Source organism: Paralichthys olivaceus, chromosome 23 (genome assembly GCF_024713975.1).
Source record: "Paralichthys olivaceus isolate ysfri-2021 chromosome 23, ASM2471397v2, whole genome shotgun sequence".
Lineage (NCBI taxonomy): Eukaryota > Metazoa > Chordata > Actinopteri > Pleuronectiformes > Paralichthyidae > Paralichthys > Paralichthys olivaceus.
This window is the reverse complement of record NC_091115.1, coordinates 12,061,733-12,089,439: the sequence shown is the minus strand read 5'-3', so window position 1 is coordinate 12,089,439 and position 27,707 is coordinate 12,061,733. Positions and strand designations below refer to the sequence as shown.

Sequence of the window (27,707 nt, the reverse complement as noted above, 5' to 3'; positions counted from 1 at the left end):
GTTACTGTGCATGAGTGGATTCAGAGAAGCAATTTTCCTCTCCACATAATAGTTCAGTATATGAGCTGTTCTGTTTGGGCAGAATTATTCTGTCATGATATCAGAAATCAACGCTTAATAGTTTTGGCTTGTTGTCAGAAATGCAGAAGTTAATAAAAGTCAATCTTTCTTTTTTATTATTTGTATGTTGTTCACTTTAAACCTATACACAAATAATCCAAGTGAATGCTTATGCACTACACTTCTAGTGCAACCATTGGTTTGCACAAAAAATCCACTTATTACAATATTTCATATATGTTCAGGGTTCAAATTAGATACTTACTGAATGTAAATATAGTACTGAGATATTTTAAGCAGAAAAAGCTGAATAAAGCCATGATATTTTTTCCCAGTCTTTACTTTTAATGAATCAAACCACCTGATGCTTGCTGGCTAATAGCGCAACATAAAATGATACAGATATATATATGCACAGAAATAATACAGTCATACCCCAGCTTCCAAACTTTGTAGTTTGCCAAAAAATTACGTAGTTTTTCTCCTTTCCTCTTGGCCTCCTCAGGTACATGTTGGGTCTGTCAGTGCTTCCTGCTGTGCTCCAGTTCGTTGGATTCCTGTTCCTGCCAGAGAGCCCTCGCTGGCTAATCCAGCGCGGGCTCACCCAGAAGGCCCGCCGCGTGCTCAGTCAGATCCGTGGCAACCAGAACATTGATGAGGAGTACGACAGCATCAAGAACAGCATCGAAGAGGAGGAGAAGGACAGCGGAGGAGGTAAGGGGATGGAAGGGGCGAAGAAGGGTGGGATTGGTTAAGCGTGTTTGGTGGTGATTACATTATAATCAGCTTTTTCTAGAACATGAAATTTGAAATGTCCAATTTACCTCAGTCATAACCAACATATAAAGTTTGAGGCGGTTTGTAAATGAAAACAAAATAGGGAATATTTGATAGATCTAACTTTGTGAGGAACCAGCCAGAAAGGTCAGAGAGTACATGACACGTTATCTGACCTATATCGTAGATTCCCCTGCTCTCTGTAGAACTAAAATGCTGCTTGTGTCTCCCCTCGTAGTTCTGATCTTTTTGTATTTGTTGTGCACATATGTGCATATCCATTGTAGCAATACTTGGTAGCAAAACAGCTTGTGTTTGGTGTTTGCTTTTTGTGAGGTCTCAAGGTCTCTCACGACTAAATCCCAAGTGAAGATTCTTCTAATGTGTGACCACCATCTGCGCCGCATCATTTCATGGCTCTGCCGCCAGTAGGTTTTGCAATTTACATGCTCTTTTTTAGGGCTGACATATGACCTGGAGACCAGCTGTCGCCTAGCAACCAGACAGCCATGCAGATGGAGAGGATAGAGAGATTGGTAGACAGACAGATGGAGTTTAGAAAAAAAACGCATTTCTCATATTTTATGCCCCCCCTCTGCCCCCATTTCCTAATAACAATCTCTGGAGTTAGAATATTTCTACGAAGCCTTTGGATTCCAACATGCATTTCCTCATTTTTCATACCATGTCATATATATCATAACATGGAGCAATTCTAAAGAGGGACTTCTTGTTCATGTCATTCAGGGATTCCTAATGTCAGCATTCTATGCCTCTGTTCATACCTGGCATTATGTGTCTTGGGTGATCTGATCACAAGCACACATCTCTAAGTACAGGTGTGAACAACAACATGTAAAACTGCTGATTTCTGTCGTGCAATCAGTTGAACCAAAGTGCGTCTGCACATATTTGACGACGCAGGCCATCCATTAACTTGTCTCTGCTGCCCTTTGGAGTACTCTGTTTCCAAGGACTCTCACTGAAACTTGGTGCACACCTCACGCCCATAGACTGTATATAAAGAGCTCAAGCCCCATGATTATTATTTTCCTCTGAGAGAAAATACTCCTCTTTGATTGGCCCTTGGTCTTTCTAAGTTGTGGTCTGTGGCCTGCTGCATTGAAATGTGTGTGTGTGTGTTCTCACCTGGAAAGACAAAGGCATACCATGCCCCTTCGCTGACATGTCAGTTGCCATGGAAACAACACTTCCCCCTTCCCTTTTTTCTCTCACCTCCGTCGTAACACTGATTATGGTGTTTGAATCCCTCCCATCTTCCCTGTTGCACTGACACACTTTGACACACAATTAATTTACACATTCTCAAAAGGCCCAGTGGTCAGAAAGCAGAGAATAATAGCTATAGGCTTTTGCCTGCTAACTTTTTGGTTGTCTTTGTCTGTTGGTGTTTTTCTATTGTTGTGTTGTTATTGTAAAGTGTCTTTGGGTGTCCTGAAAGGCGCTCTATAAATATAAGTTATTATTATTATTATTATTATTATATAGATAATAGGTATTATTAGATATTTATTTTTAGAGAAATGACAGCAGATAACACAAATAACTTATAACTTACATTATCTTAGTTAAGGCTCATTTATATGCAGTACAATTTTCAAACATGCATGTGTTGACATTTACTAAGCAGGAGTATGACCTTTAAAAACTAATCCAAGAGCACATTGTTGATATTTTGTCCTATTCTTCTGGAAATAGTTGATTAGTACTAAATATTGCATATATAAATACAACTAGGTAGTGTAGGGCGTAACCTTTGTTTCCTCTGAATTCTTCTCAGTGATTCTATATTTCTTCTTAAACATTGGGGGTTTCATTTCAGCAATGTCACGTTCAAAGCTGATTATTTCTTTGATTAATTTGATTGATTTGTTGTATTTTTGGCCCTTAAATGTCAGGGTTAGCTGGAAACAAAATGAAAAGAACTGTGAGGGCCCACTTCATTCTTTGAAGCAAACTCAAAGATGTGATGATGGTGTTGTGTCACCCTCGTCAATGAGCTGCGATTACTGTCCTTTCAGCCTGAGAGGTGCATGGGCGAGGAGGAGGAGGAGGGGGAAGTTTGGGTGGGAGGAGAGGTCGAAGACAAAGAGAGAGTGAAGTGGAAAATTGAAGTGATGGGGCAGCAATTATGATTGAGAAGCAATATTGTGGCAATATTGCAGGCCAGTTCTGTCAGCCATTATATTGCCATTCTTCATGAGAAACTTCACAGTGCACCCTATTGCGCACATTGATTTCTTCGGACAGCTTGTTCATAAAAATCCTTGTTTCAAGCCACACTGAGCTGAAGCAGATGTAACCTCACAAAAACAAAAGGGCGTGGATGGTCGCAGAGTGATGGGGCAGATCATTCGTAATAGAACTATTGGAAGGTACATTTCATTTCTGGAACAAAGACATATGGAGAGCATTTTAAAAGAGGAAAGCAGTAAACATTTTGTTTTATGTTTGAGATGAATATTGATAATTCCATTAGAATACGCAGCAGACTGCAATCAGCTATCTATTGAGCTATCTATGAAGCTTCAATGGGCCCCGTTCCTGGTATTAACATGTGTTTTTTGTGATCAGATCAAAAGCGCACAGCTCTAAGTACAGATGTGAACACACTCAGATTGGATAGCAATGTGCTCTGGGCCACATGTGTCCACATTCTTTTAGCAGTGTGAGCGCAAAAAAACTTTTTGAAAGGATGAGGCAAGAAAGAAGCAATTCAATTGTGATGCTGATATGGGGCGGATCCACGATTACTTGATCTTTATGAAAAATCTGCCATATTTAGGGGACCAACATTTATAAGTTTGTTCAATTTGGTGGGGCTTAGTTTCACTTGATCTATTATCGATACAAAAACTATTGATTTGTTCCGTTTTTAAGAGCATGCACAGGTGTTGGCTGGAATATTCAACTTTCAGTCTCCTCACTCAGTCTCCATAAATCAGCTTTGGTTTGAAAAGGAGAGATGAAAGAAATCGATCAATGTCAAGTGCATTGACATCAATTTAGCAGAGTACAGTCACTGTTTTATATAAGACAGGTTGGTAGGCAAACACACACAGCCAGGAATCAGGATGAATGGAAATATTGTTTAAAACAAATAAAGCTCCATTTGAAGGTTAGAAAAAGAGAGTTTGATTTAAAGTAGAGATTGTACCATTACACACATAACCACAACATCAGCTGAGGTGGACTGATTCAAATTAGTGTTACAATGAGCCTGTTTTTTATGCATTTTCCTCATTGTAGCTCAATTTTTTCCATTGCTATTCATTATTTGCTTTTCTCTGTTATTTATTTGGCGTCCAAAGTCATCTCTTACACTTGCCTCTCTGTTTGATTTTTTTCACCATCTGTTTCCAGGTTATTGAACAGTACACTGTGTTAGTCATCAAGAGAAGTGGTCCACACTTATGTTTACTTTTATTATCTCTGCACACATACTGTGCCTGATTGATTTCTGAGGGAGTTTTAGCTTCTACCTCCATCACAGATGTAATTCTACCACTGATCTTTAATAATTCATTATATTTTAACATTTTATGAAACTCCGCTGCTGCTCTGAGTCTGTTTAAACCCACAAGGAAATCCTAATGAGACCACGGCCTTGTGCAGAGGAAAAAAGTTTGGAGGCAGTGAACAACAAATTTAAGAATTAGGAAATTTAGGTTTATACATTTCTCCTTTGGTCAATATAAACTTAACATGACTTCTCCAGATAAAAGATTCGAGGGACTCTATTTGATCAATTCAACTGGCTTCAAAGTTTGTAGCAGCCGGCTCACATCCAAGCATCCCTATTTCCTGACATGATTTGAGTTGACGGCCCCGCTCTCAAATCAAGATTTAATTGAATCTAAACATCCTAAAAGGAAGTGTGTCCTCTGCTAATATACTTTTCAATAAATATGCTTTCTGCTCCCTTGTTGTAGTATTAAATAACCCAAATGGGCTGTATGCCTGACAAATATGGCCACAAGGGAAATATGAGCAAATATTTAGATTTGTTCTAAGGGTGGAAAAGACACATTTCTGCCCGTGTTGCTGTCAGTGTGAGAAACAATGAGCTGATGGCAACATGGGCAGCAGGGTGGGGTGCAGGGAAATGAAACCAGCGTCCCATGTGGGAAATTATTGTGGAGGCTGCATTAGCAGAGGATGCAAAGCAAGGCAACTGGCTTCTGATGAAAACAAAGAGAGGGAGTTAAGGGAATTATCTTTTTCTTTACTGCAGTAATTGGTTTCTATCTAGGCCTACACTGTCTAAAAACAAAGGTATCCCATGAATGCATTAAACTCCAGATTCAACTTATCCATTATTATATTGCTGTTGCAAATGATTAATTCATTATCCATCCGCTGCAGCTGATTTTATTGATCTTCAAATAACGAGCAGGCGTTTGTAGGTGTTCACAGTATTCATTGCATTTTGTTGAAAAATCAATGAGGAGCATGGAGATTGTTTTTTTCGCAGTTTTTTTTTTCAGCAGAAATAATGGGTAAGCTGAAAGTTAAGAGTAGAGTTAGCTTACAAATTAGATAGTTACCGCTATGAGAGAGGTTGCTGATGTTACAGGGAATGAAAGCTATTTTTTTTACTCTGCACTTTTCTAATTGTAGTAGCAAAACAACCAGAAATATGTTAATCCACAACCAGTTGTTTTATCTCTGGTTTTTGTTTATATTAGATGAAACAACATTTTAATTATTGAGTTTTAGAGGTTCCATCTTCCGATTACATCATTTGGAGCAATACACTCTGCAGTGAAGAGGAGACCTCCATGGAGTTGGATATTGTCACTGCTCAAACAGAGAAAAAAGTAAAAAGGGTTGAAAGATTGAGGCGATTTTCAGTGTATTGCAGTTTTTGTGCCTTGACTAATCGTCGGTCACAATGGAGGACAAACTAAAGATTTTTAATTGCACCTCCAGAGGTTTTCAGTTATTTGAATTGTAGAGCACTATGTGATTAAAATAAAGGCCACTTTAATGTGCAGCCATATTTTTCTAAATATGCTTTTCCATGACTCATCCGGAAATGCCTTATTCAATTAAAAACCCCTTGTTGAATGGGTATGTATTCGGTACAGAAACTCCAATGAGCCCTGACTGAAATTTACAAGCGCGGTAATGGTTATGACTCAAATGTTCCTTTGGTAGATGTGGGTTTATTAGTCAGTAAATTATTTTTTGGCAAAATGATTATCCAAATAGGCTTTAATGGGAAACGAGGGAAATGAGAATTTCAGATGACATAGGTAACAGCACCTATGTTTCCTGTCTCCCTCCCCCAAGCCTATCCAGCTCTCACTTACTTGTGTGTGTGTGTGTGTGTGTGTGTGTGTGTGTGTGTGTGTGTGTGTGTGTGTGTGTGTTCCCCTAAGGAAGATTCCTGTCATATACTGTATATAGGGCAGGTGTGCAGCTGGGATGTCATGAATCTCAATAACTCATTTAGATTAATCACCAGCAGACTGACTAAATGACCCCAGAGATTTCATTATAGGCTAAAACTCATACATGGAAATGACTAGATGGATGAGGATACATGTCTGTGTGTGTGTTTGTGTGTATTTGTGCGAGTGGGTGTAGCTTTTGCAGCATGCACCATGAGGTTGAAAACATGTTTGGAGAATTTCTTTAAACCATGGAGAATTTCCTGTGACCTGTTTATTTTTCCTGCTCATAGTTGATGCCAAAATTCTAAAAACAGCACACTACTCTTTTTTTGCAATACCGACCCGCCACTGCAGAATGGTTGCTGCCGTTGCTCCGGGATCGGGGCAACCGCACATCGCGTGTCCGGTGTCCTTGTAGTGTACAGTATTACCCTGCAGCATGTCCTCCCTCCTCACTCCCTCGCTGACCTGTGCTCAACTTGACAGACACCCATACTGGTCAGAGGTTCTTGGAACCCATGCGGTGCTTTTGGTTTGCTATGTCTTAGTTTGGTTCGCTCTGGAGTTTTATACAGAGTGACAGAGACAAGCAGCGACATAGGATGAGTTCAGCAGGTTATTTTGGAGATCGGTTCCACGTGTGGGTGATGGAGAGGAGCAGAATCACTTGTTGCCCAGTGTGCTGAGTTCTGCTTGCCTGCTGAGAACTGCATGCACCTCGCAGGAGCGTGCACAGCTACAGCGGAAAGATGCTACCAGACATAATCATCTCTACTATGTACTGTTAAAAAACTATATAATCTTGTTTCATGTGTTTATTAAAGATTTTAAATGATCCATTGTCTATTGTTCATAAATGTCTAGAGTCATCAATAATTTATTAGATTCAGTTGAAGAACAATTTCCTTGCGATTGGTCTGATCACTCAATATTTCTGAGGACAAGTTCGTTGGCGGTAAAATGTCTTCCTGGATGAAAAAAACCCCGGAGTATGCAAATCTTTCGAGGTCCAAAATCTGCTTTGCATATTAATGATCTTAAAGGTCCAGTGTGTCAGATTTAGGTGAAGGGAACTATTGGCAGAAATTTAATGTAGAATAATCCTCATGATGTTTTCACTAGTTTGTTTCATCTAAATTGTATTAATTGTAGTTTTCTATACCCCAGAAAAGGCCCTTTATATTTAAATACTTTATATTTACACTGAAGGGGTCCTCTCTACGGACTGGACAAACTAAACACCTTTTGAGTTTTTATGACAACTGAAGGCTTCCACAAGTTCTTTTTCATGTTTGGAAGGAGAGGGTGAGGGGTGTTCAGCTGCAACATGCAATTTCAACACTAGATATCACTAAATTCTACACACTGTACCTTCAAGTTACCGTATTATATTTTCATACATCCAACACGAGAAGGGGATGCAAATTTGATCAAATATACAGCTGCCAAATAATGCATTCACAATGCAACTTCTATAAACCGAGATGACTTGCTTTTTTTAGACATTTGACCCGACTGTATAAATGTCACATCAATAATGCTGAAATAGCTGGGCATGCATAACATGGCAGCAGTTCTGCAGATTGGGTCACACTTTCAGCACTTCAACACGAAATGATGACACTTAAAGCAAAGTGTGATAGAAAAAATCCACTCGAGTATAAGAGTGTGTGTGTGTCTGTGTCTGTGTGTGTGTGTGTGTGTGTGTGTGTGTGTTATTACAATACGTGTGCAGCCTCTGCTGTGTTGTTACAGTGATACCTGATAACTGAAACCTCATAGTCTTCCTTCATGCCACTTTTTTGTTTACTTGAAGGCTAAATAGCCACTTTTGTTTTTTGTGTGTTGAAGTAAATTAGATCTATTGTTTTAGTCACTTTTGGTATCACAACATCCCTGGTCTGTATGTCTGCTGACATAGAGGGGCTGGGGTTAATGACCTACACTGAAATTAGCGACTAGGGGGCAATCAGGATATTTTGGCTTCACCTTTTGGAGGTGTCATGTGATCCACCTTTATAGAAAGTCATTAGATATTAGATGATTAATTTAAGACTATGATAGAAAATATATATAGTTTTTATCTTATGATGTGGAATAATAAGCTTGTTGCACAATAATAAGCCCATCTCATGAAAAAAAACTGCCCTCAACTGCTGTCAATCTCATTTATTGCATCTCATACAAACAGCTGATGGTAAAAAGAAACTAGACTTTGCGGAACAAATGTGGAAAAGATTTGCACAACCTAAGAAATGTTAAAGAAATGTCCAAATGAAAATCCTGCCAAGTGTAATAATTGAAAATTCAAGTCTAACTCTACTGTGCACTGAATGCCTTCAGGAGACTAATCTCTGTAAGATTTGTCTCTTCAACACACATTTGTTTCCTTGCTCCCCTGTGAAATGGGCCTCTGGCCGTCTCAAATAACTGCGCCAGCATTTTGGAGATATGATAAGAATTTTCAAAGGAGAATTTCATCTACCTCTTATCTTGCTTTCCCCTGAAATGAACTTTTCTGGTGGTTCATCTTTGGTCTTTGTACGCCTCCTTTTTTCCTTATTATTTGTCAATTTGTCTGAATCACAGAATGTTCACAGTATTTAGTTTGAATGTATTAATCAGACATCCATTTGTTTACCTAATCTTCTTTACTGTGCTTTGTTTTGAGCAAAGCTGTCTCGGAACATCATGAACCACTGCCTCTCTGCTTTGTGCTACAATTGTTACAAGAGTAAACTGGTGTAAACCCACTCCGTCTGCCTCAAGGCGGCTCAGACAAGAGGTGTGAAGTGACTCATGCAGAGAGGAGACAACGTTAAAAAAGACTTTGACAAGATTGAAGGTGAGAAGCACTTTGCCACTAAACTCTTCTTAGTTTTTAGTTGTATTTAAAGAGAAGGATCAACTTTTTACCTGAATTTACTGTGTGCCAATCTAGATTTTCTCTAATGGTGTGTGACTATATGTCTACATTAATTAAAATAACATCTGTTGAAGCTGTCTGAGTTATTTCAACTCAACAGTGCATCAGTGTGCCATGACAGTTAAAACACCAGCAGGTTAAATATGGATGGCCCCCAGTTGACTGCTGTTTCCACTGACAACGGATCCTTTCCCCCCTGTGGTTTTCCTCTCACCTCCTCTTAACTTGTGTGACAATTTTGCTTTATATTTCCTCTCCTCTCATTTCTTCCCATTATTTTTGAATTACATTTTTGCATTCGTTTTCTTTTTCATTCACCTCCTTTTCTCCTATAATTTCCTTCTCTGTCTGTCTGTTCTCCCTCCAGAGAAGCATTTTAGCTCAGTATCAGTAATAATCTCTGTCCATAACACACCTGAAGATGCATCACTATTCACGTTATTCCTAAAATGTAAAAAACAAAAAGTACACAATTTAACATAGTTATTAATGCTGTAGTCTAATACACGTCATAAAGACGTGCCAGAAAAGGTTTATTGTCAGCATCTAGACCGTCAAAATAAAGAAGAAGAAAACAGCGCATTCACCTAATTGTTTCCATTTTTGCTGATCGATTGATCAGATTCAGATTGTGGCCATAGAACACAACCCCAGAGTTTTGAAACTAAAATAGCAGAGCTTCCAAAACTCTTAATTTCAGGCATTTGAAAACTCAAAATGCATTTTAGAAGTGAAATGTGATCATGTGGATGTAGCCTTTAGATCAGAAACCACGTCACTCAGCAGGTATGAAGGTCATCTCTGTACCTTTTGAAATACAGATTGCACTCCTCTCCCCTGCGGCTGAACAGACTCTTTTACCAATGAGTCTCTTAGAAATGCTGATGTCGCCAATCACTCTGCGTTTGTGAGTCATGTTTTCTGTTACTCATCCTCAACACAGATTGGTGCGCAAATTGAACCCACTGTCTGCATTCAGAGTGAGTGCCATCTGTTTAGTGATTGACTCTTGACTTGAGTGGAATGTGACTAAGCATTCATATCGTCCTGTCAGTATTATCTTCACTCTTTGATTTCAATTCTACTCTATTCTGTTTTGTATTCAGCCTTGTTTTTGTGGTCTTAATATGTAAGTCAATGCTCTGCAGGACCTGAAGCAATCATAGAATTCAGAAATCCACATGTCAGTTATACAAGGTTAAAATACGAACAGCAGTAATGAACTCTTTTCACAGTACATGGGTGAAAACCCAAGAAGTACTTCAATCAGAGTAGACTTATAGAGAAACAAAGGAGATGAGTAGAACGAAACTGAATTTATTGTGAACAAGAGGAATATTCTTTGAAGCTTGGACTCCAGCAGGAAGTAGATCACCATGGCCGCATCTTCTATGAATTAAGTGCTTCGGGTACGAGGGAGACTTCCCCCCCAGAGGCCAGACACTAGTGGTGGTGATGAGGAATGGAGCACGAAGTTGGGACGTCATATGAAGGGCTTCTGGGTGTTCAGAGTTGAGGTGGTGCAAAGGTGGAGTTGGGTCACTCAGTGATCATAGAACTGAAATGACACTGAATAATAGGAGGGAACATTTGAGAATGAGTTGGTGCAGTGTAAAACGAGGACTTTGCATGTATTCTCCGACTTTCTACGGACTTTATATTAGGAGGCCAGATGGAGAAAGTCCTTGGATAATCCAGAGCCTCTCATTCGGACATTTGTGTTCACACATGCACCTCCTCCAGAGAAATTGCAGAGGATCTGCGGAGTTCAGTGCATGTCTGAAAGCAGTTAAGTAAAGCCCAAGCCACACTGGCTGCATACGCTTGTATAGTAGTAGTACTGTAGTAGTACAGCTTATCTTTGTTCATTACGTTGCTGTCTACGTTGTGTGAAACACTTACACATAATACCATAGGATCATAGGATAAAAGATGTCCTAGAGTATGAATAGAATGATAGTGTTTAGCCATAGAGTTGTTGCCACTCCTGTGAACAGTGTGTCAACCACTAACAGTAAATAGTTTGTGCGGGTCATCGTGTTGCTGAAAAAGCAACGAGGAAAAGCGACAGTGACAAACAGAGAACAAAAGAGAATCTTTCTCCGAGCCGTTCAACTCCTCTGTTCCCCCCTAGGTTTAAGCAGGTTATTAATAATTGAGCGAGGGGAGTTGGCAGACCTATCATGAATCCTACTCTGCGCCTGTCACTGCACGGATAGTAGATGGATACTGGATCAGCCTCTTTCACACAGAGGAAGACAGGGTGTGGGACAAAAAGAAAAACAGGACTTCACTGTGCAATATGTGGTTCAAATGCAGTTTTTACTGAACACTGTTTTTCACACGTGTAAATGTAAAGTTTACTTGACATGCAACACCAAAATATGGAAACATTATTATGGGACTTGTGATTACAAGCTGTATATGGATGTGATTGGTTGAATGTATAGACTGTAGTATGTATAAAAGGATGTAGACTCTGGGTCTGAAGTGAATCCAATGTGGAAGTTCCTGAAACTTGGTCTCTCGTTTACCAGCAGGGGGCGACTTCTTTGGTAAAAAGAAGTTAGTTTCGAGAGTCTGTCAGAAAATGACTTAACTTCTCACTTGATTTATAACATCAGGAAACATTTTTATACAGAGGTTATGTTCACAATCTCTGATTTCAAGTTTTCTTGAATGCAACATGATCATTTTGTAAATTATGGACCCATTTAGAGTAAAATAGGCGGTACAGCACTGTATGCATTTGGACATGGATACTGTGTGATTGACAGCTAATACTGTCCAATGGGTACAGTTTGCAGGTGAATGCTTGCTCACACTGTTGCACTACTCCAGACTTCCATTTGGTTCATAACGTTTTTACCTTCCAAGTAGTCAGACTTTCTCGTTTCAGCTGCTGTTTTGGCATGCTATGTAGTTCCTTCTCTCACTCAAGATCTTCTCTTTTACCCTTTAGACTGTGAATCTGTCACTGAATCTATTGGGCATGAGAAGGAAAAACAGTTTTATCCTTGAACTTTTTGCCGCATCAACTTCCATGTGATGATGGACAGCGTGTCTGCAGGGAGAGCTGTCTAACTGCTGAATTATAGAAATCTCAGCTGGAAAATCAATTGGAGTTTAAAAATGTATACACCTTTGTGTCGCATCCTCTGCTCAGCTGCAGGTGCCTCTGCTGGTATGATTTTATTTAAATTCAGCCAGAGACCTTTCCAACATGTCATAAACATCAAATGGAAAAAAGTTACATTGCCTGGGTCAGGTTGTTTCTATTTCTTTCTCCGCCTTTTGCTGTATCTACCTTGGTGTAAGTTTGAGACTGCTGGAAAACCTCCTTCCATCCATTCATTGATTACTTTAATTGATTCGTTTCAGACACTGGAGCGGTGGTGGTGTTGTTGACATGAACAACTTTCAGAAACACTGGTACTGTAGCTTCAGTTGTGACAGCAGCTCCCCGTCATACAAAGTAGGCTGCACAGTGGTTTTATAAAACAGGATAAGTTCTAATTTCCATTCTCTCTTAGTTCTGACCTTCTCTTCTGATCTTGAGTGTGTAGAGTGCGAGGTGTCGTGATCCCACTCTGATTATGAGCTGAGAAAGGGGAGCAGCCAGGAAGTATGTGGAAGAAATAATTAGGGGAGAGGTGGAGGGGTTAGGCAGTAGGGCTGCATGTCGCCTGCCCATGGCTACACTCTTTGATTGAAGCCTGCTCACTCATACAAGTGAAGCCCAATTGAATGACTCACTTCCTCAGGATGAGATGATTGGATGGATAGAAAGTGCTATTCCTGTCCACCCTGACACTTCGAAATATGCAATAGAAATGCCCAGTGTAGACATTTGTATTTTCACATATTTCGATGTATCTTAAAAGGCTTCATATCACTGAACACTGTATAAGTTTTCCAGTTTTCTTGGAAAGCGAGCTTCCAACTGATTCTTTTTTTCCTCTCTTTGCCTCTTTTCTCTCCCTGCTGTATATTTCATGAAGCTGTGGCACGTGTTTGATTTGTGAATAATAAGATATATCTTCACAGGGGTTAACCATACTAAACGGGCACTGTAATTGGCCGCGGGGTTGCTACACAGAGAAGTCGGGGCTTTTCCCACTCTCAAAGCATGGTAGCCAAAGAGGAGAGCTAATTGGAGGTTCCTTCGCTGAATATCAAGAGGGAACAGGTGACGGATCTGGTTCTCATTAAAAGCACAGCCCCATCTTCCCCTGCACGCCACACAAACAAACTCTGTTTGGAGTGAGTGCTGATAAGACGAGGAATCAAAGTAGGTCTGTGCAGGTAGAATGATCACAGAGCTCATGTGGGCAGATTGATATAGGAAAATAGTCTTTGTAGTGACGTTCATGGGCGTGTGTGTGTGTGCTGTCTTCATTTGAATCTGTGTGTTTCACAGTCACTGCTCATCTCTCACGGCAACTGGTGCATCATGATTTCTTTTTGTATAATATGCATGCGTTTAACCATAAACCACACCTGACTGCATAATTTTTTTTTGTATTTACTTGGTCACAAAAAAATTCAAATTTCAAACTGAGCCGTGTGAAAGTGGCACTGCAGGAAAAAATAAATGAGATATAGAAAAACATAAAAAGAGATATTGTTTGAAAGCTTCAGTCTGAATGCAGCAATTACAGCAGCGCCACAAGGCTTAATCAGTGTTCTTGTGGCTTGCTGGTGGCACGCTCACATGTTTTCTCTGTACCATCCTTCTCTTTCACTATCTCATCTGATTAAATTGCAGTTGGTTAGCGTTCAGCTTGAGGAAATTAAGCTGTGTGTTTATGCGGGTGCATACAACTGAGTCTCTACACATGCACTGTATGCTGTGGAAAACATTGGATCAGCCCTTTACTTGTACTGTTTCTTTGGTCTTTTGTCAGTCTGTGTAGGGAAAAGAGAGTAAAAGAAAAAAGATCTGCTTGTATGATTGAGAGCATCCTAAATGTGTTTTTTGTAAATGTAGCTCTTCTTCTTCTCCTGCTTCTTCAGGCGGCCATCAGGTCTCATGATAGTTTTTTCGGCCCATGGATCCTGACTTTCCTGTTGGCTAATCAGATTAAGAGTCCTCTGCTCTTGTCTCTTGGGCTCAACCAATCTCACTCCACCTGGTTAATGACATGGAAATGGCTCAGCCCATATTAATGAATCACTTCCTCTTCGCTGTTTCAGGTTAGATTGACTTTTGAATCTGAGTCTAAATAGCTCCTGGGAAACCACAGTAGCTCATTGAGAACCCAATATTGACAAATACAACCTTCAATTGTATCTTCTGCTAAAATATTTGTAAGATATCTTAGATAGTAGGGATGAGGTTTCATAGCATTTCACTTCCAGTTCTGAATCCTCAGGTAAAAGTTGGCCAATGTGTCTCCAAGCGAGAATTTAGCAGTTTTCTTTTCCATGCTAATTTTTAACATGAATGATACATTTTCTTCATATTATGCCCTGTTGAATAACAGGAACCTTGTGAAAATAACTGCAGAATCTGCTTGTGTGGCAAATTTATTTTATGCTTATACAAGATACTAAGAAAGATGCAAGCAAAGAAAAGTATGTGTTAAATCATTTGTAAAAGTTATGTAACTGCGTCAGAGTGTGCTGTGAAAAATGCTTCTCATTTCTTAAAAAAGAATGAGAAGGGGCTTCTGTGGAATAACAGGTGAAAGGTACAAAACTTCTTTCAGCGTCTCAGAATCGAAAAGGAAATGAAGGGAATAGTGAAGCTCAGAGTCTGATGGAGTGGCCATCAAAAGGAGGGCTTTAAGTGTATTTGTGTGTCAGCAGGGGCGTCTGGTCTGGTCTGCTTATCAAACAGCTAAAGCAGATGACCACTGGTCCAGAGCCCTCCCACACACAGCTGCTCCCACATAATCAGCCTGCATCTATGTGTGTGTGTGTGTGTGTGTGTGTCTGTGTGTCATCTCATATGTGCAGGCTCATGCCATGCTTGTTTATGATAATATGTATGTTCTTGTGTATCCTTGCCCTACCTGTGTGTTTTCTTTGCTTGTGTACTCAGGCTTGTTTGTTGGATCTCTCTGCCCTGGGTGTGTCTCCCTCTTTATCCGTCGGCCCCATGCCCGACCCTCATCGCATTAAGACGTTCTCCTCCCAGAAGGGAATTGCTTCTCTCTGTGTGTGTTGGAGATCACAGTCCAGCTCAGCTGCTGAGCCAAGTTGGACTCAGCAAGGCCAAAGCTGGCATCAAATATTTGTTTCATCCCAATCTGAGATATCCACCCTCTGAAAGAGCACCAGAAAAAAAGGAGAGATATTTTGTCTTTACACTTTTCCAGCAGCACAGGGAGGTCAGAGGTCAGAATTGGCAACAGAACATTATCATTGGAGCTAACAAAGCCTCAGCAATAAGTTAAGAAAAGATTGACCCGACTGGTTCATTCTAAACCAATGCCCAAATCTTTAATGTGTGTTGAATATGGGCATTTATTAGCTAGCAGAGATGACAAAATGAGTGTATAATTGGAAATGTTGGCCTCGGCTCTAACATTGCCTGGCTTTGTTAGGGGGAGTGCCATACTAGCCTCTATAGGCGTGCATTATGCAGGATGTTGTGATGTACTGTTACATCATAATGTTGCAGAGGTATAGGCAGGACCGATGAGACATTTTAGGAGCTTCAGAAGTAGTGTTTTTTGACGGTGAGGAGCTCCCTGCAACACACTAGGACAGAAAAAATGAAACTAAATAAAATGGGCCCTATGTTCCATAAAATGTGAAACTGACGGAGCAGTTTCACATTTTATGGAAATTGCTAATTCACATATTTGGCCAGAATTACAGTGGATGGGGAGATCACTATGCTTGTATGTATCAACAAATATTAAGGCACAGGAAATCTGGTTTGACAGTTGTGATGACCTTATGTTTGTAGCAGCCATGGTCTTTCTTTTCCTATGATGTGTGTTTATTTTTTTAATTCAACTCTGTTAAACCCAGGTGTTTTGTAGTGAAGTCCAGCGGAGTTTGAAATTAATTTCTGTTGTCCCTCTGCTTGTGCCTCCAGATGGCCCTGTGATCTGGCGGATGCTGACCTACCCCCCGACTCGGCGCGCTCTCCTGGTGGGCTGTGGTCTTCAAATGTTCCAGCAGCTTTCAGGGATCAACACCATCATGTGAGTCAAACTATTTTTCATAATAAGACGTCTAGTACGGGTCTGAATTATTAAAGACAACAAACTGTATCGAGGATAATGCACACAAAATTTACCATTTGTAAGTTTAAGGTATGTGTTGTTCTCGGATTCAAAGATGAATGGTCTGGGTGGTCAAAGGTCAAGGTCACAGTGGCCTCTCAATCTGCTTTCAGGGAATTTCTTCACATTTTGACTCAAAGATGAACTGTGTTCCAGTGGTCGGTAGTCTGGAATGAAAATGTATATAAACTCTACTGGTTGGCAAAGGCATACAACTGCAGGTTAATTGTAATTAAATATGAATCTAATAAAACATACTTCAACACACTTAATACATATATATAAATTCTGCTAAAGAAAATGTAACTGCCTCTGGTATTTTCTCTTAACCACAGGTCAGAGACTCTCTTCCTCTCTCGGGGGATTAATCAAATAATGCTGATACTTTTTTTACTACACTAAATCTGCATGTCACCTGCCACCCCATCCAACACAGAAGGGGCGATCCAGACAGATGTATTTCCGTTTGGCAGCACCGTATTAAATCACAAAACATTTCTTTCATCTTTCATAACACAGTGTACACTTGGGAGCAGGAGCCTCATTGCATTACTGCCCACTTCCCTCTTTTACTCTTCTTTATCTTTCCATCTGAGGAGATTGTGTCATCCGTCTCCGTCTCACCCCCCCTCGGAGATGAACTATATTCCAGGCTCTATAAACAATCTGTGGATATGTGCTGTTGCTTAGCAACCGGTGAAGGTGAGAGTAATAGGATAAGTGCTTGTGTGTGTTTGTGTGTGTGTGTGTGTGTGTGTGTGTGTGTGTGTGTGTTTGTGTTTGTGTGCATGCGTGTGCATGCATGTGTGATTTAATTTGGAACTTTAACGTCTGCAGATGTGCACCTGATGGACGTGCGTCTGACATATGTGTGCTTACATGGGTGAGTGTGTACGTGTGAGGCTGAAGGTATGACTGTTTGCATATGTGTGCACATGTTTTGAGAAATTCATCAGAGGTGACAGTGTGGATCTGTCACCCATCTCTTTACGTCTCACTGAATGTCTCCCCATTGACTGTCTGCCTCTCTCACTGTATATCCATCTTCTTCTCCTGCTGCCGACAGCAGAGGGGACAAACTGACTCCATCATTGTCTCCCTCTCTCTGTCTCTCTGACAGTCTTCCAGTATTTCTGAAAAGCCTTCACCTGCTACTTAATCTGTGTCAGCAGTGACCCACTTACACTGACCATGAATACTTCTTCCACTTCTTCAAAATGGTGTCAAGATTGTGTTCTGTGCACACCTGGCATTAAAAATGTGTCCCTGGTCGACAAATTGAAATCTGATCGTCCTTTCATTTGGAAAAAAACCTGCTTCTCTTGGTGATATTTACATTTTACATTAAAAAAAGATATTGTTCAAGTATTAGAAATATATCAGAAAAACAATTACTTGTTAAGGACAATCACGTCAGTGACTCAAGCTGACTAGATCTAATTTCAAATTTCAAAAGACTTTATTGTCATTGCTCAGTCGTACTTCTTACACTAGCACAACGAAATTGTAGCACAGTCCTCCTCCTGGATGCCAAACATACAATTAACATTCAGGTTAGTTCATGTATCAAAGTCAACATGCGTCCTAACGAATACTGCTATAAACAATGACTTGGAAATTGTCCTGTCATAACAAATGCAACACAATTATCAGTGCCCTAAATATATTAGATTATTTAATCAAGATCCATTTATCATTCCATGGTAAACTGTAAAAAATGTAGCGAATACAAAATTGCTGGATCTGCCCTTTTGTCCAGATCCAATTCAAAATTGAATTATCTTCCCTCCCATTATTCTACCAAGTTTCCTGTAAATCTAAAATACACAGTTTAAGGAAGACTGTTGAACTTTGGACTAATTGCACAATTACACAATTTTTATTTTTATCTTTATCTCTTTTCTATTTTCTCCTTGTGCTGCTGTTTCCTTGACCCACTGTGTCAATTCTCCTTGTCCCACTGTGTCAATTATTCTCTAGGGAGACTCAATATATATTTTTCTTACTTCTTGATAAGGTTGTAATCAATGCATACTGATAGGAGCAACAGGAGAGACTGGTCATAAAAACAAGAGACAGGTAAACAGCCATGAATACAAGGACAAGCAGAACCACTTGTACAACTCAGTGTTTCAGGTGACCCCAGGGCACTAATAGGAGCAGCTCTGAAGGCAACAGCAGGCCAGACCTATTAGGTGAATGTGCTAAAGGTGCACAGCACAGAGAACCTTCCACTGCATGTTACACATAAGCATCTCTGAGTGTATAATGTGTCCAGAGATTGAGAAATATCTTCTAAAATGAAAAACATTGGTATAAAGTATTGAGAACAACAGTTAATTTGGCAGTAACACAGTCTAAGTTCAATTCAGAAGACGAACGTTTGCTGGTGAGAATGATTAACTGGTAGAAATTTGCCATCTGACAAACACATCTAGGTATTCCTCTTGATTATGAATTCTTGGGGAGTAATAACGAAGTCAGGGAGGGTGTCTGGCAGATGGGTGAGGAAAGACTGGGTCAGAGAGAAACAACAAATTGACACCAGGCACAGGGAAAGAGGGAAAAGGGAGAAGCCATGGCTGTTATTCAGTAATTAACAATATTAAGATATTAAATCATTGCTGCCTCCAAATGGAACCTGAGAGCTGAAGGTTACGAGACAAGTAGAAGGTAGGCTTGTCATTAAACTGTTGAAAACACTCCTCCAGGGCAAGAGCAAAATGAACACTAATATTAACAGTACTGTCGGCGTCGAGAAGTCACAAAGATCACTTTAGCAACTTAGCCAGTGGGTAATTTAATGCAGGAAGTGCAAAGGCATAATGTCGGAGCAAAGAGATGAGGCTGTTTGAAATATTAACATTTCTCTCAGACGTGTCATTAAGAAAAACTATGTGATTAAAATTACAAAGTGTTAACTCATCATGCAATGAAAAAATTAACTTTCATGGCCTCCGCCATTTCTGACAACATATCACGCAGCGCATGGGAATTCCATGGCGAACGTCACAACAAGGAGGCGAGCGCTTAGACCACTGTCACTTTTCGAAAGCTTTTTCAAATGCAGCTGACAAATGTGTCCTTGCATTCCCAGGCAACAAAGGTGGATCCAAATAGATCTATCCCAGGATTCATTGCTTACCAGTGATGAAGCAAACAAGCTGGCTGTGGGTGGCTGCTTTAAGTGCTGCTCTTCAGAGTCGCTTACAATACAACATTAAGGGTGCTGGTGACGTAAATAGGAAATCCTCTGTCTACCAGAGGGATTTACGAGGGATTGGGACACAGCTGTGGGCTCATATGAATTCAGCAATTGATTCAATTTTCAAAATCTATAGATTATCTATAACTTCCTGTCTTCTAGCCTTCTTATTGTTCTTTCTTTATGTAGATTGCTACCGTCCTTGTCTGTGCAGTATGTTATATTCTCTATCAACTCCTGTGTGTTTTCCCCTCAGCTCTGATGTGTCTCATCCTGTGTGCTTCTTATCTCTATATACTTTCCCAGCTGTCTGTCTCCTACCTGGCCTTTTTTTTCTTTCTTTTTGTTCACTTGCGAAGCTACCAGGGCAGCCCTATTAGCCGGGGAGATGTAAAGGAGGTGTGGGGAGCCAGTAAATCTGCCAGGCTTAGAGACAAGCTCCTCTCCCCCTGTCCCCAGCTGCTTTCCCTGATTAAAACAACCGGTCTGCACAGAGAAAGAAGCAAATGGGCAGCGAGGGAAGTCGGCAGACTGCACAACAAAAAATAAATAAATGCAGACCAGACTAGAAAAGCACATATCGTCTGTCACTCCGCTCTAACAGTCCACTCTCTCAAGTCGGGAACATGACAGGAACGGGTTGGTGGCATTCACAGATTTTTCTTGTGAGTGAAATATGCTCTAATGGAGGAAACTTTGGGGCCTCAGCACATTGAGATCCTCTTTTCAGAGAGCCTTAAAATAAAAGTTTGGAAAAACTCAGCCGTACTCCTCAGCAGTGGAATAAGAGCCAAGGGTTCGAGTTGTAATTAAACAGGCAGCTCAACCAAAAGACCCTTCACATACTTACAAACCACTTGATTTCATTAGTTAACAGATTTGTCACAGATCTGACCTATCAGAGCTGACTCACCCCCGAAGATCACTTTAGCGATAATTTAGTGGATTCCTGGTTTGTCATTTGTTCAGCGTTATAATGTTGTCTTGTTGATCAAAAATGTATGTTTTCACATCAAAACCTGAGTCAAATAATCACTCCACTTTTTTAATCATTTCCTGTTTGGAGGTCACATTCTTTTAATCGGGCCTCAGGTGCAGTGAGAGGCAGAGGTGCTACGACGGTCAGGATGAGAAAATGGTGACAGAGAGGCTATAAAATAGAGCAGGTCTAGAGTTGGGTATCTTTCAAGGGAGTGCTGGGAGTCCAGGAATCCTTCATCTCACAGTGTCCCACTGAGATCCTTCCTTTGTTCCTTTCACTTAAAGCTGGGCTCACACTGCAAGATATTCTTGTCCGTTAAAATGGTCCATGTGTCAGATTAGAGTCATAAATTCTTGCCTTGTAATCAAACTGTCCAACCAATCGCCAGATCTGTGTGATGTCTCTAGAAAGGACGTGCTCCCAACTTATTTCTGTGGAAATGAATGTACAAATTGCGTCAGAAGCAGTGTGAATATATTGGCTGTCTTGTGCTCAGAAAAGCCTAAAAGCATGATTCCTCTTGCGTGTCACCATGTTTAAACCAAACACATTAGTCTTTCTGTCAGTATGTTGTGAGACGTTCCAGATGCAGCATCAGTCGTCATCCATCATGACACACAACACAAATTAATACAATTGATTGTGGCACCCAGTGACCATAATTAGACCAGTGGCCTATGTCTTCCAGGTCAGGCCTTAATCACACTGATATTATGTAGTCTGATATGCTGCATTCTGCCAAATGGAAATTCTACACAGTTGAAGCTGTCCGGTCACTCCTCCAAATTATATTCCTACTTTCCATATAGTTGTGACACACAGAGGGATGTATGGACAGCTGCTATAAGACACTTTTCAGACGATCACTTCTTCTTTATTAGTGTAACTTGCTTGCAAATGACAGTTGTTCCACAGTTGTTGCACACTTGCATGCAAATTAATTTTCTCAGTTGTAGCAGTGTGCAGTCTAATCACATGCATTTATGCAAGTTCAGATGAACTTCATGCAAGCTCTCAGCATAACACACAACCCGCTGAATACCGTGGAGAAGATCCACATATTCAGTCTGATGAAGTATATGAATATGTCTTCTAAATATTATGGCAATAAATCTAATAGAGCAACCCCACATGCAAGGCTAAAAACACTGCAATATGACACGTTGGATTTCTGTGACCACTGATGACAAGCTGCAAAAACAGTCTGGCTTGTTGTTAGCAGTGCAGTGAAGGTTTTTGTGTGAGAGCAGCTATATATTTTGTTCTGAAAATTGCAGAATAGGCCTCATGACAGATACAAGCACATGGTCGCACACCTAACAGGGTCTTGCTACAGCAGGCTGATTTGAACTCATATTTCAGACCCCCTCTCTCTTTCTCTGGACTCTGGTTGTTATATGAATAACCTCCCTGCCCTCACACACCCAGGCCTGTCAGAGAATCCTCTGTGATGAGAGCTGTGTTTGTCAAATATACCTCTCTCTGGAACCAAAGACGTGTCAGGTGTTGTCTCTGAACAACTCATCTTGTGTCAATGAATATCTCCCTGCTGGACTGCCAGCAGATGATGGAACAGATGGGTGTATAGTTTACTCTATATAGACAGATGGATGAACTCTATGCTATTGCACTGCTGGGTGTTTCTTCTTCTTCATCATCCTCTGTGTTTCAGTCACAATTGCAGAAAAGTGCGGTACAGCAGTGGGTCAAATTAGATATCAACTCTCCCCATTAGCAATTGGATCATTTTGATTCAATTAGTCAAATGATCTAACATGTAAAGGTCACTGCGGGCTGGTGGGGACTGCTGTGTGTGTTTATGTTTCATCGGGTCATTGGACTGTGTTGAAAAGGCAGATGAAGAGGCTGGATGAAGACATGACGTTGATGGTGATGGCGTAGAGGAAGGTGCAGAGGAGGATCTGAGGCTGATGACATGTCGAGTGAGGGAAGATGGATTTATAAAGTCAGGCAGAAAGGAGGAACAAGACATACTGAGCACAGCAGCCGTGAAAGAAAACCCCTGTGTTTTTCATTTAAGATTTTTGTTGTTCACTGGGTACATTTCGTGACAAGCAATGTGAAAAAGTCCAGACTTCTCAAAGAAGTAGCCAAGGCAAGCCAGTGTCAATATAAAAAACCATGAATCATTGGTTGCATATTGAAATGGCAATAACACAAACAGCAAATTAGGAGGAATTTTGAAAGGTGTTTTCGCTGAACTCGATTAGTTAGTTAGTTGTTCCTGCTCTCGGGCTACAAGGACATCAAGCATTTAATGAATACCTAGACAATAAATGTATTATACATAGAGTCACACTGCAAACTTTCCAATTGCGCCAGTTTTTTTTTTCCACTTTTTATCATCTGAAGTCAACTTCTTGTCTGATCATGGTGCACATTTCTCAGCAGAGAAACAAGGATGCATCTGGTGACAAGAACAGATGTGACAAAAATGCTGTTTGTGCTGACTCTTGACACATGTTCCCCAGCTCTACAAGAAGTGGTGAGAGTATATTCACATCAACGTGATTCAGCTGTTGATCAGAAAATAACCAAAGTAAAATTTAAATATTTCAACAAAACATCAGAATACTTCATTCATTATCATTGTCACATGGGGGAGCTGAAGATGATCCCAGCTGGCATTGGGCAAGAGGCAGGGTGCAACCTGCACAAGTCGCCAACATATCACAGGGCTGACATACATAGACTAATTTATCAACCTTACCCCAATCTGCATGTCTTTGGACGGTGGGAGGAAGCCAGAGATCATGCAAACACATAGAAAGACCCCAGCTGAATTGGGATCCGATTCGGGAACCTTCTTGCTGGGATGCGACACTGCTAACCACAGTACCACCGTGCCACCCACAACACAGCAAGAAAAAAAGAGGATGCAGTCTACGTGACCCATCAGGACTTTATTAGCTACGTAGACTGCGAAGGCCAAAACTAAAAGGCTCTGGCATGAAGGGACACATTTGTTGTCTTCGAAATTGGACAGCCTAGTGACTCTGTGACACAATCTTCAAATGCAATTGAGACACAGCTGTTGTTCCTCAAAATTATATCTTGCAATGATATAGACATTAGGTATCATTTTCCACCTAGCTAGTTATGTTGGATGTGTTGGAAGGCACAATGCTAAATACTGGCAGAGACATGTGATATTTCAATTCAAGTAAGTAAATGTAATTAAAGTATCTAATAAACAACTACAGATATGATATGAAACTAAATGATATGACATGATGTGATGTGTGTTTCTGTCAGTAGGCAATTGGGCGTTTTGTTGTTGACACAGGCCAGTTGGCCCTCACAGATGGTCCCACAGACAAATGTCATGTTGAAAATGTCACAAAACGCCAGTTTTACATGGTCACTCTGCTGGCAGGCCTGCAAGGAGCTGGCAGAGTCCTCCCTGTTGCGTGTTTGTGTGTTTTGCGCGTGTGTTATGAGAAATGCCAAAATCCAAAGCAGACATTGTTTTTTTGTTTTTTTATATCTATGTGAGCCAGTGTCTGTTAGTATGTTTTCAATTGTTCCCAATCATGCCAACCCCCTCCACTGTCTCCAATGGAGTCGCAGCCAGACCCTTTTAATGAGGAACATTCAAATTCTCCCTCTAATCAAATCCACACAGCAACACATTAGGCACACACTCTCCTCACAGCAAGATGCCATTTATGAAGTGGCATTTACTATGTATACAAAACAAAAGCTGATTTTATACACAGTCTTGTATAATAAAGCCCTGAATAACACAAAAGACTGAAGCTCATTTACCCACTCAGGTGTTTTCTCTTATTTTGCGACTGTACATATAAAGAATAAACATGCCTCCACTTCTTCCCAATGTACAAAAATGAAGCTGAGAAATCTCACACACGGGAACTTCCCTCTTGCACTGGTGACATCATCTGGAGCCAGAGTCAAGTAGTAGTAATGATGATTTTGTGGAGCTGCAGTATCAAGGTCTCGCCTATACATGGGCTCGACCAATCACGAGTCAGTCTAAGCTGTTAGTTGTGATGTTTTTCATAGTTTTTATAGCATCAAGTAACTGATTAAACCCAAACCTATCAGACATAAACAAATATCAAATTGATAACAAATTATATTTGGAGTTCAGCCAGACAGAGCGAAGTGTGTTTTTATGCTATGATGTAGACATCTGCTGATGTCACACCCAATGCTATGTTGATGCTTTGTGTGTGTGTGTGTGTGTGTGTGTGTGTGTGTGTGTGTGTGTGTGTGTGTGTGTGTGTGTGTGTGTGAACATCCAATCTTTGTCTGTATCTATTTGGGTTTCACTTTCTTTTTTTGTTCCACAGCATAAATGTGGTACAGCTCTGGTGTTCATATGCATTCATTTGAAAAATAGGCTACTTCCCAAGAGATTCTCCATCTCTTTCTTCCCCTCACACACACTCTCCGTCTCTCGTTCAGTCTCTCCCTACATCTCTTCCTGTCTGTCCATTTAGTTTTTCACACCCACATCCCTCCTTCTGTGTTTTCTCCAACCATTCATTCTCCTTCTCACCTTTCAATCCTTTTCTCACTTCCTTTCTGCTCTCTCTCTCATTCTCTCTCTCTCTCTCTTTCTCTCTCTCTCCATGCCTCCTTCTGTTTCTCTACTCTCACACCTCATCACTTACTCTCTTACTCACCGAGTCAGTCACTCGTTCTTTTGCACCCACTCACTCACTACTTGCCCGCTCACACACACGCACACACACACACACACACACACACACACACACACTTGTTTTTCCGTCTCCCTCACTGTTGCCATACAGTCAATCCTTCCCTTGATCCCCTCCCTCTAAATCCATACTATTAGGTAACATAATTAGATCAGTGCTCTGTCAATAAGTAGCACTCTGTCCGAGCATTTTGTCTTGTAGTCTAGGGAAACGTCTGAAGTCCTCTTTCACACCCTAATGCAAATATACAGGTTTTTTTCATGGCTCATCAGGAACCGCTCCAGCAGCAGCATCATGACCTTCTGTCAGTAAGTCGGCGTGCTTTGTCTCCTCTGGGATGCAAAGGGAGGTTTTGTTACATGTAACGTACGAGCGAGTCGAGTTTTCAGGTTTGTATCACTAAACTGTCTCAGCGGCCAGAGCACGCAGCTTCAGTAAACCCTGGAGGGAAAACACGACTCAGTGAGTCACCACCTGCACTGTTTGAAGCACAATATAAAGTTTGTCACACGGTGTTGATGTTAGGAACAATGTTTAAAGCTGTAATGCTTTCATTTATATGGTGTCAGTTAGTCATATTAAAGCAGTGTGCGGGAGAAGGTGAAAGCTTCTCTCAGTGTCGGACTTAGACTGTGGGCATATGGCTATTACCTGGAGGCAGTACTGTATATTTAAACTAAATGTGTATAGAACTCGCAAAAATAAAGGTTTTCCTTGATTAAAAACAACATTGACTATTGGTAGATGACCTGAATTGCATACTTGGGTTCGTCGACACCACATATTCACACAAAGTGGCCACCAGTACCAGCAGATTTACATGTGGTTTCTAGGAGAGGTCAACTTTTTTCAGCATCTGTACAGCAACAAATACAGCTATAAACCTGTAACTACCACATATTTGTAGCTGAGTTCACATGGATTCAACAGTTTGGACAGTACAGCTTTGACAAAGGGATACACTCTACTGAGTCCCACTCTAGTTTCAATAGAATTGGCACAATTAGTGGATTCACTCGCAGAGTAATTGTGCATATTTGTACAGTTGAGGAATTACAGACCTTTGAAAACACAAGCTACTGCAAGTTCAGATCTGAAACAATAAGATAATTAATCAATTAGACGATTGTAAGAACATAAAATAAAAAACTGTATTGATAATCATTCATCGTTTTAGTTCATTTTCATTTAATTTGTTTATATCCTTATTCCAGCTCTTTTTATTAAAAAAATTGCCTCCAAAGAGATGGAAAGAAACACTCATGAGTAGTGAGTAAATGAAAAGTTCTGCTATTTAAGTTTAATAATTATATTTTTGTGTTGCATCAACCATAGAAGCCATAGTAGAGCTTTCCCCTTTTTTTCTATTTTTCACAAAACAAAATGAAAAGTGTGATATGTTTAAATGAAGTGAGAACATATCTCTGTGTGAAAGGTGTTTGGTATAAATGTAAAAAAATATATGTATTATTTGCAGTTAATGAGTAAAAGCATGCAAAGTCTCCTTTAAGATCAGAAGATGTGTACTCCCAGGAGTCAGCAGCCTCCGAGACGATCCCGTGTCAGTAAATGTCAAGCATGAGTCAGCGGCGTCCTCGCACCACCAGCCATGCGTAATGGGCTAAGAACAGAAGTGAGAGATCGAATGCAAGAGGGAGACGAGAGTCGAGAGGAAACATGTCTATTATCCATCAAATTAAATCAGCTTAATTAGAAACAGATTTCAGGCCTGAATCAACGTTTTACTACTGATGGAAATACATTGCTATATTTGGCTGGAGTTTGGTTCAGGGAGTTGATGTATTTCATAGGTGTAAATGACAACCTGACAAGGTGATGACATGCTGTACAGAACTAAAACGGAGGAATAAAAGTACCTGTGTGTATATATTCTCTTCTACCTGTCACTCTCTTCACCCACACGAATCCCCATGATTACCACCATCCACCATTCATCCCTCTTTTTCTCGTCCCTCCTTCCTGTGTGTGTCCCTCCTTTCATCTCTCAACATTTGAGTTGAGTCTTTCTCCCCCTTTTACTGATGTCTCACTCTTTATGTTGCTGAGCGAGAGAGGGTTTGGAATCGAAGTGTGACTGACATGTGGATCAATGTTTCCATTTTCAGACCTGGGGTCAGGGCCAGATCACGCCTTCTCTTGTTTTGCTTCGCACCGGTGCTTCGCAGGGCCTCTTATGTAAAAGACAGTTGGTGTGCTAGTGCATGTCGGATCTGGGTGTGTCTCTGTCTGTGTGCCCATGTGTGCTTTTCTCTCTGTGGGACAGTTCATGATCATTTGTGCACAATGTGCAGGTTTTAAAAATAACATTAAAATTATTTCATTACAATGTGGTCATTCTTTAATATTGCTCTTTGCGCTCTGGGGTT

At 40.5% G+C, this 27,707-nt stretch overlaps 1 protein-coding gene across 1 annotated transcript in view; it reads left to right on the top strand.

Moving 5' to 3' along the window:
• LOC109632679 (proton myo-inositol cotransporter) overlaps positions 1–27,707 on the top strand; it is a 54,569-nt gene that overhangs the window by 13,106 nt on the left and 13,756 nt on the right. Inside the window, exons 3-4 of the mRNA XM_020092098.2 lie at positions 566–774; positions 16,235–16,343. Coding sequence (XP_019947657.1) covers positions 566–774; positions 16,235–16,343 — 318 coding nt within the window. The remainder of the gene's footprint in view (positions 1–565; positions 775–16,234; positions 16,344–27,707) is intronic.